At 43.8% G+C, this 9,655-nt stretch overlaps 2 protein-coding genes across 2 annotated transcripts in view; one reads left to right on the top strand and one right to left on the bottom strand.

Moving 5' to 3' along the window:
- Window positions 1–6,744, bottom strand: part of LOC133650031 (cysteine and histidine-rich domain-containing protein 1-like) — a 31,378-nt gene extending 24,634 nt beyond the window's left edge. Inside the window, exons 1-4 of the mRNA XM_062046785.1 lie at window positions 6,530–6,744; window positions 1,184–1,233; window positions 1,061–1,117; window positions 852–985 (exon numbers count right to left, since the gene is read on the bottom strand). Coding sequence (XP_061902769.1) covers window positions 852–985; window positions 1,061–1,117; window positions 1,184–1,233; window positions 6,530–6,593 — 305 coding nt within the window. The 5' untranslated portion in view covers window positions 6,594–6,744. The remainder of the gene's footprint in view (window positions 1–851; window positions 986–1,060; window positions 1,118–1,183; window positions 1,234–6,529) is intronic.
- A 248-nt stretch (window positions 6,745–6,992) lies between these two features.
- Window positions 6,993–9,655, top strand: part of LOC133649553 (protocadherin Fat 3-like) — a 145,934-nt gene continuing 143,271 nt past the window's right edge. Inside the window, exons 1-2 of the mRNA XM_062046144.1 lie at window positions 6,993–7,171; window positions 7,517–9,655. The exon at window positions 7,517–9,655 is cut by the window's right edge and continues 833 nt beyond it. Of these exons, the coding sequence (XP_061902128.1) occupies window positions 7,540–9,655 (2,116 nt within the window). The 5' untranslated portion in view covers window positions 6,993–7,171; window positions 7,517–7,539. The remainder of the gene's footprint in view (window positions 7,172–7,516) is intronic.

Consider the following 9,655-nt stretch of genomic DNA (forward strand, 5'->3'; position numbering starts at 1 on the left):
GTTTTTTTGGGTTGGTGCACTAATTGTAAGTGTATCTTGTGTTTTTTATGTGGATTTAATAAAAAAAAACAAAAAAAACAAAACGATACTGATAATAAAAAAAACGATACCGATAATTTCCGATATTACTTTTTTTTTTTTTCTTCCCGATATTACATTTTAATGCATTTATCGGCCGATAATATCGGCAGACCGATATTATCGGACATCTCTATTATTTACAGATAAAAACTGACATTTATTATTTATATATTGTTATTTACAGATGAAATGGACCAAAAGGAATCGTCTGACCCTCATGAATTCATCATTTACTGAGAGGACGACTTTCAGACTGTTGGGCATTGTGGACGAAAGCCTGACTATTTATAAACAATTATAAACACTTTATTTCATAAATCCTGTCATTTTGTATATGATTGTGTTGTATTTCCATGACTTACTTTTTAGTAATAGAACTGTGACCTAATATTGTCTGTTTATTTACATGGTATCAGTGTAGAAATATTGTCAACCACTCTTCCATACGTCATCAGAGTGCTTTGTATAAACCACCTGAACGGTGAAATGTGGTGGAAACACTTCCACAGGAACACTTAGTTCCAGGAACCACAGGTTCCTGAACTTTTGGTGGAAAAGGGCCTATGATTAGCCACACGACTTTATAAGCAGCCCCAGAGTCAGTTACAAGTTTGACACCACAACATGCTGTGCAGGTGTGTTGTGGATCAATATTGCACTGCTGCTTCACACTTTCTTGTAAGTGGTTAGCGTGTTGTCTAGAAAAAGAGACGTGGACAAGCACGGTATCGATTAAAGTTAAGACAAAAAGATAGCCGACCCAGTCCAACCTTGGTCTGCAAATAGCCTCCTGAGGCTTTGGTGCGGAGATGATGTACTCGCTAAACTTTGGTTTCTGTTCGTCCACGTCTGGTTTCACCGGCTCCGGGGGCTTCTCTTTGTTGTGGGGGCCTTTAGTGCAGCCCTGTGGGATGGGGAGAGAACGCGACCGCTGTAATAGCGAGCCAGCAGACGACGCGAGCTAAGAACAAAAACTCACCGCGATGCCGAGGAAGTCGGAGAAGTCGGTGGTCCTTCTCTTGCAGCACGACCATCCCTTGGGAAGGAGAGCGAGGCGTTGGGACAGGGGGAGGTCGCAATAACATTTTAAAGGCGCGTTTACCTTGAGTGCATCGTGGAAGACGGGGACGCCTGGGTGGTATGTGCAGCCTTCTGCAGCAACAAAATAACAAAGAAAAACTGCCTTTAACAAAGCGACGCCAGCATATTGACTGTGTGACCTTATAAAGCAGCCATTTCCTTCCAGCGTGGTCCAAACCATTCCTTTCCCCGTCAGCCCTTAAGGTAAAGCCAATGTACTCTGCTGTGATGAAACGTGGCATGCAATTAAAATGGAAATTAGACGCGTGGCCTGAGCAGAATATATCTGCAAATGAAGATGAGCTCTCGTGTTGGACGAGGTGTTTCTAAACACAGGAAATGAGACACACGGCGGTAACCAAATATTAACTTGCTTAAAGGGGAACTGCACTTTTAAAGGCCTACTGAAATGATTTTTTTTGTATTTAAACGGGAATAGCAGATCCATTCTATGTGTCATACTTGATCATTTCGCGATATTGCCATATTTTTGCTGAAAGGATTTAGTAGAGAAAATCGACGATAAAGTTCGCAACTTTTGCTCACTGATAAAAAAAAGCCTTGCCTGTAGCGGAAGTAGCGTGACGTCACAGGAGCTAGTATTCCTCACAATTCCCCGTTGTTTACAATGGAGCGAGAGAGATTCGGACCGAGAAAGTGATGATTACCCCATTAATTTGAGCGAGGATGAAAGATTCGTAGATGAGGAACGTTACAGTGAAGGACTAGAGTGCAGTGCAGGACGTATCTTTATTCCGTTACTCTGACTTCGTCACGCGCATACGTCATCATACCGCGACGTTTCAGCCGGATATTTCCCGGGAAGTTTTAAATGTCACTTTATAAGTTAACCCGGCCGTATTGGCATGTGTTGCAATGTTAAGATTTCATCATTGATATATAAACTATCAGACTGCGTGGTCGCTAGTAGTGGCTTTCAGTAGGCCTTTAACACTGTTAGAAATATACGCCACACTTTGAATCCATACCCAGAACCCTTTGCGGCACTAACTCTTCCGGGACGCTACAAAATACACCCCCCGCTACCACCAAAGCCCCGCCCCGCCCCCACACACACACCTTGTAGCGTCCCGGAAGAGTTAGTGCTGCAAAGGGTTCTGGGTATTTGTTCAGTTGTGTTACGGTGCGGATGTTCTCCCGAAATGTGTTTGTCATTCTTGTTTGGTGTGAGTTCACAGTGTGGCGCATATTTCTAATAGTGTTAAAGTTGTTTATACGGTCACCCTCAGTGTGACCTGTATGGCTGTTGATCAAGTATGCGTTGCATTCACTTGTGTTGGTGCGTGCAGAAGCCGCACATATGTGACTGGGCCAGCACTCGTTGGACTGGATGAAAAGCGGACGTGACGATTTTCGGGAGGGGCACTGAAATTTGGGAGTCTCCCGGGTGGGTTGGCTAGTATGAGAATTAGCGGTGAATGCGGTGTTACCGCCGCTGTATATAATCGGCGGGCCAGCTCTAGTGTTAATTTGATATCGCCTCAAGGGCCAAGTGAAATTACACGGCCAGAGTTTGACACCCATGTTATAAGCGACAAAGTAATTTTAGCAGCATCGTGATCGAGGAGAGATAACTAGCTTATGCTGCTATATTGACATGTTGAGCTGCTGCATCGCCTCGGAGTTGGTGAAAGTTAATTCGAGATTATAAATCACGCCTCTCACCTGGATAGTAGAAAGTTGTGGACATAAACCGACATGTTGGTCAACTCTGACATCCAACATAGACCCGGAAATGGCGAGAAAGACAGGAAAAGACGCTTATTTCCGGCACGTAATGAAAAAATAATATATATAATGAATAAAAATATAGAAAAAAATGCCATCAGCTGTAAAGTTTAGATCCGTGAAGGAAAGAAGTAAGTGAATGGATGTTTATAACTGCATAAATGTACATATGCATAAAAATGTGTTTTCTTTTGTATTGTTTTTTAATAAGGCAACCTTTTTTCCAAAACACAATATAGAATGTGAGATACAACAGCATAATGCATACATTTATCATTTGTTTTCAAAACGCTTACGAAAAAGTGGGACCCTAAAAATGTACTGTGGGACTTGATGGGGTCCCTGGGACCCCGTTTTGAAAATTCCTAGCGCCAACACTGATGGAGTATTGGTGCGTGCAAAACAGCAGCAGGCGCCTGTGGCCTGCGGGCCGGTTCTAATACTAATCAAATATCATCCCCAGGGCCATAGATAATTCATTCACGGGCCTACAACATCTACAAAGCAATTAGCTACCTGCTGCCACCTACTGATATGGAAAAGTATAACATGGTTATTCTGCCGAGCTCTGGACCAGTGTTTTTCAACCACTGTGCCGCGGCACACTAGTGTGCCGTGAGATACAGTCTGGTGTGCCGTGGGAGATGACGTCATTTCACTTATTTGGGTTAAAAATATTTTTTGCAAACCAGTAATTATAATCGGCAAATAATGTGCCGTTGTTGAGTGTCTGTGCTGTCTAGAGCTCGGCAGACTAACCGCGTAATACTCTTCCATATCAGTAGGTGGCAGCAGGCAGCTAATTGCTTTGTCGTGATCACAATATGCAGACGGCAGCAGGAGGCAGCATGCAGGTAAAAAGTTATCTGATGCTTAAACTGAAAAATAAACAAAAAGGTGAGTGCCCCTATAAAAAGGCATTGAAGCTCAGGGAAGGCTATGCAGAACGAAACTAAAACTGAACTGGCGACAAAGTGAAGAAAAACAGAATGCTGGACGACAGCAAAGACTTACAGCGTGTGGAGCAGACGGCGTCCACAAAGTACATCCGTACATGACATGACGATCAATAATGTCCCCACAAAGAAAGATAAAAACAACTGAAATATTCTTCTTTGCTAAAACAAAGCAGGTGCGGGGAACAGCGCTTAAAGGAAGACATGAAACCGCTACGGGAAAATACTAACAAAAACAGGAAAAGCCACCAAAATAGGAGCGCAAGACAAGAACTAAAACACTACACACAGGAAAACAGCAAAAAAAAAAAATCCAAATAAGTCAGGGTGTGATGTGACAGGTGGTGACCGTACACTTACTTTGAGACAAGAGCTATAGTGGTGCATGCTTGGTTATGGTTTAAAGTCATATCCGACGACTTTTTATTGTCAATATCGAGTTTCATATTTTATTGATTTCTGCTGGTGGTGTGCCTTTGGATTTTTTCAACGCAAAAAAGGTTGAAAACACTGCTCTAGACAGTACAGTACGCAATATTATGCTAGACCCACTCGACGTCCATTGCATCCGGTCTCCCCTAGAGGGCGGGGGGCACCCACATCTGCGGTCCTCTCCAAGGTTTCTCATTGTCATTCTCATTGACATCCCACTGGGTTGTGAGTTTTTCCTTGCCCTTATGTGGGATCTGAACCGAGGATGTCGTTGTGGCTTGTGCAGCCCTTTGAGACACTTGTGATTTAGGGCTATATAAATAAACATTGATTGATTGATTGATACAGACACTCAACAACGGCACAGTATTTACGGATTATAATTACTTGTGTGCAAAAAATATTTTTAACCCATCCATTTTCTACCGCTTGTCCTTTTTGGGGTGGCGGGGGATGCTGGAGCCTATCTCAGCTGCATTCGGGCGAAAGGCGGGGTACACCCTGGACAAGTCGCCACCTCATCGCAGGGCCACAATGCAAAATAACAAAGAAAATATAAAATAAAGAAAACGTTGCAAAATATTGCAATATAAAGAAAACGTTGCAAAATAAGAAAAATGTTACAAAATGAAGAAAACGTTGCAAAATAACAAGGAAAACGTTGCAAAAATAACAAGGACAATGTTGCAAAAGGACAAAGAAAACGTTGCAAAATGACATGCAACACCTTGCAAAATGACAAAGAAAATGTTGCAAAATAAAAAAAAGGTTGCAAAATAAAGAAAAGGTTGCAAAATGTCAAAGAAAATGTTGCAAAATGACAAAGAAAACTGTGCAAAATTACAAAAGAAAATTCTAAAATAAAGAAAACGTTGCAAAATAACAAGTAAAATATTGCAAAATAAAGAAAACCTTGCAAAATAAGAAAAATGTTGCAAAATGAAGAAAACCTTGCAAAATAACAAGGAAAACGTTGCAAAATAACAAGGAAAATGTTGCAAAATGACAAAGAAAACGTTGCAAAATGACATGCAACACCTTGCAAAATGACAAAGAAAATGTTGCAAAATTTAAAAAAAGGTTGCAAAATAAAGAAAAGGTTGCAAAATGTCAAAGAAAATGTTGCAAAATGACAAATAAAACAATGCAAAATTACAAAAAAATATTCTAAAATAAAGAAAACGTTGCAAAATAACAAGCAAAATATTACAAAATAAAGAAAACCTTGCAAAATAAGAAAAATATTGCAAAATGAAGAAAACCTTGCAAAATGACATGCAACACCTTGCAAAATGACAAAGAAAATGTTGCAAAATTTAAAAAAAGGTTGCAAAATAAAGAAAATGTTGCAAAATGTCAAAGAAAATGTTGCAAAATAAAGAAGGTTGCAAAATGTCAAAGAAAATGTTGCAAAATGACAAATAAAATAATGCAAAATTACAAAAAAAATTCTAAAATAAAGAAAACGTTGCAAAATGACAAGCAAAATATTGCAAAATAAAGAAAACCTTGCAAAATAAGAAAAATGTTGCAAAATGAAGAAAACGTTGCAAAATAAGGAAAACGTTGCAAAATAACAAGGAAAATGTTGCAAATTCATAAAGAAATGTTGCAAAATGACAAAAAAAAGTTGCAAAATAAAAAAATGTTGCAAAATAAAGAATAGGTTGCAAAATGTCAAAGAAAATGTTGCAAAATAAAGAAAAGGTTGCAAAATGTAAAAGAAAATGTTGCAAAATAAAGAAAAGGTTGCAAAATGTCAAAGAAAATGTTGCAAAATGACAAAGAAAACAATGCAAAATTACAAAAGAAAATTCTAAAATAAAGAAAACGTTGCAAAATAACAAGCAAAATATTATTATTATATAAAATTTAACCCAATTAGGTGAAATTACATAATCTCCCACGGCACACCAGCCTGTATTTCAAAGCACACTCGTGTGCCGCGGCACAGTGGTTGGAAAAACACTGCTGTATTCAATGCAGTGAAGAAAACAATAACAACAAACTTACCGTTAACGCTACCACCAAAGTATGAAGTTGCCAACATGAATGCGAAGTTTAAAACACAGACCGAGCGTATAAAATAACCGACGCAGTCAAAACACGTTGTCAGTTTTCGCCAAGTTTGACAAGAACTAAGTTAGCTGCGGGAACCACGTGACCTGGCCTGTCGAACATTCCAGAATCACCAGCTAGCTTGTTAGCCCGTAGCAACGTTAGCAACTCACCGTCCGGGTTGTTCTCCGGATCGAAACGCTGTCCGCATCCCTTGTTGTAGCACAACACGGACATTATGGCTGGCGAGAGTAACTTTTAACCCCGGACTGAATGTGACAAGGAGCACTTAAGAACCAGGGGAGCGGCAAGAGAAGACACCGCTCAACACACCGCTAACACACGAAGCTTGCCCCTCGCTGACTTCCGGGTGCGCTCGGCTTCGCTCGGCAACTCTCGGCTCTGGCCCCGCCCACCGCCTGCTCCATCAGTGGTCCCAGCGCGGCGGCGGCGGCGGCGACTGATGCTGGACGCCCCCCCCCCCCCACCCTAAAAAAAAAAAAAAACTTGCGCTAAACCTCTTTTCAGTCCACTCTTCTCGAATATCGGACCGAAGCGTCACCAAGTGCGGCTTGAACGTTCCTTTCGCGGACAGGACGCAGGTGCACTGGAAACTGGGACAATTGGGGTGTTTAGTTGAACGACGATGGCTGCGGCTCTCCAGACGGCTGCCTCCTGGCGGGGTTGGATGATGTGATCGTGGATTCACAGCACTTTTTCATTTTTTTCTTCCGACAGCCTTTTAAAAAAAAAAAAATCAAAAAATAATCCTGTTGCTTAAAGGATGGAAGCACTTTTTGGCCATTCCACATAAGGTAGGACCCCCAAAGTGAGACATCCACTATGTTTGCCTAATTAAGCTGCAGACTGTACTCATGGAATCCTCTCAATATTCATTTCTTGCATCCTATTCTCTGTTTAACTTTTTTGATACTGCTGTTGTTTGTCATATCTTATTGCAACTATCATTCAAAGTAACAACGTGCTGATAGTTTTGGTCAATGTTGCCTTTTGGTTTTCATGAAACAGGCACTAGTGCAGACCTGAATATTCTGTCACACGTCCCGGTAGTAATAGGCAGAGCCTAGAGTCTTGACTGCTACAGTTCTTTGTCACGTTTTTAACCAGCAGATTCTCAGCCAGTCTCTTTTCTCTCACAGGGCGTCTGCGTGATGTAAGAGCCATGAAGCCTCATCTGAGGGGAATTATGCGCTCTCTTCCTCGCCTTCTACACCATGTTTGCTTTTTCCTCGCCATCCTTCCGCTCCGTGGCCAGTCGTCGCCCGGGGCGAGGGCCGGACAGGGCCTGCTGCTCTTCACCTCGCCCGCCTACAACGCCTCCATCTTTGAGAACTCTGCGGCGAGAACCTACGCCAGGAGCGAGACCAAGATGGGGATCGCTCTGGGGCCGCCGCCCCGGTCTTTCGACGTCCGGTTTTCCATTGAAGCTGGGGACGGCGAGGGCATCTTCCAGGCGGAGGAGTTCGCGATGGGAGATTTCTGTTTCCTCCGCATTCGCACGAACAGCGGCGCCACGTTGAACCGGGAGGTGCAAGACAACTACACGCTGACGGTCAAGGCATCCGCCCAGAGAGGCATGGAGGCGTTAAGTACCGTTTATATAAAAGTCCTGGACACTAATGACCTGCGACCACTCTTCTCCCCGACCTCCTATTCCTTTGTGGTGTCCGAGAGCGCCCCGCTGGGTGCCAGCATCGGCCGCGTGACAGCCACGGATGCCGACGTGGGCTCCAACGGGGAGTTTTACTACTTCTTCAAGAATAAAGTGGCACTCTTTGCCGTGCACCCGACCAGCGGCGTCGTCACACTGACAGGCCAGCCCAGGATTGATAAGCAAGAGCGCTTTGAGCTAGAGGTGCTGGTGGTGGACAGGGGCATGAAGCTCTACGGCAACAACGGTATCAGCAGCACCGCCAGACTTGTCGTAACCGTCGTGCAGCTCAATGAGTTCGCACCTGTTCTCAGGGCGCTTGTCGTCGTTCCGCCCTGGTCTGATAAGAACCCGGTTGTTGCCAAAGTGACGGTGGAAGATAAAGATGAGGGGGTCGGCGGGTACATAGACTGGGTGTCCATTATTGATGGCGATACGCTTGAGCAGTTTGTGATTGAACGATCGCCTCTGGGGAATGAGTACTGGGTTAGAACACCAGAACAAGTGGACTGGGACAAATACCCGTATGGTTGCAACCTAACCTTTCAGGCTAAAGACAGAGGCGCCCCTCCAAAGTTTTCCAACACTCAAGTGGTTCAGTTGCTGGTTGCAAAGCCAGAACCCGTATTAAAGAGTTTTGGGAAAGACGTTTATGAAGTGGTGCTGAGTGAAATTGCCCCCCTGGGGACTTTTGTAGAGGTGGTGAAAATCTCCCCTCCTCCCGCGAGCGTCAATTACAGCTTTAGCAGCCTCTCAGAACTAATGTACTTTGATATAAATCCGTTAACTGGCGTTATTATGACCTCCAGGCATCTGACAAGGATATCACAGATTTTCATGGAGATGGAAGTGCTCGACGCTGTCAGCCAGCTGAGAGCAAAGGTCCGAATCACAGTCGAGGATGCTAATGATAACTCTCCAGTGTTCAGCCGGCCGTTTTATGACATATCCATCAATGAAAGCTTAGCTGTCGGCACTGTTGTTCTGGTTGTGTCCGCTGTGGATGATGACAAAGGAGAGAATGGCTACATCACTCACACAATCAGCGGCCCGCGGTGGCTACCTTTCACCATAAACCAGAGCACGGGGGAGGTGAAGATCACACGAGACCTGGACTTTGAGTCGACAGGGGACATTTATAAGTTTGCGGTACGGGCTTCAGACTGGGGTTCGCCCTACAGAAGAGAGAGTGAGGTCAACATAACGGTTCGTTTAATGAATATAAACGACAACCCGCCTGTCTTTGAAAGCGTTTCATGCAGAGGAATGATAGGTCGAGAGTTCCCCGTCAGCCAGACCATTGTCACGCTGTCGGCCGTGGACATGGACGAGCTGGGTATGGTGAAGTACAAATTGGTCTCAGGAAACGAGTTGGGCTACTTCAACTTGAACGCAGAGTCTGGCGCTTTGTCACTGAAGCGGTCGTTATCAGCGGCCAATTTAAAAAGCGGGATGTTCAACTTGAAAATAGTCGCCACAGACGGAGAGTTGTTCTCCGATCCGATGTTTGCGAACGTATCCGTAGGGAGGGGCTCGGTGCCACCAAGGGGACTTAACTGTAAGGACACCCAGGTGGCCCAGATAATGGCGGAGAAAATGCTGTCGAAGGCTTCGGCTATGGCGCAAG

This window comes from Entelurus aequoreus, linkage group LG05 (assembly GCF_033978785.1).
Source record: "Entelurus aequoreus isolate RoL-2023_Sb linkage group LG05, RoL_Eaeq_v1.1, whole genome shotgun sequence".
NCBI lineage: Eukaryota > Metazoa > Chordata > Actinopteri > Syngnathiformes > Syngnathidae > Entelurus > Entelurus aequoreus.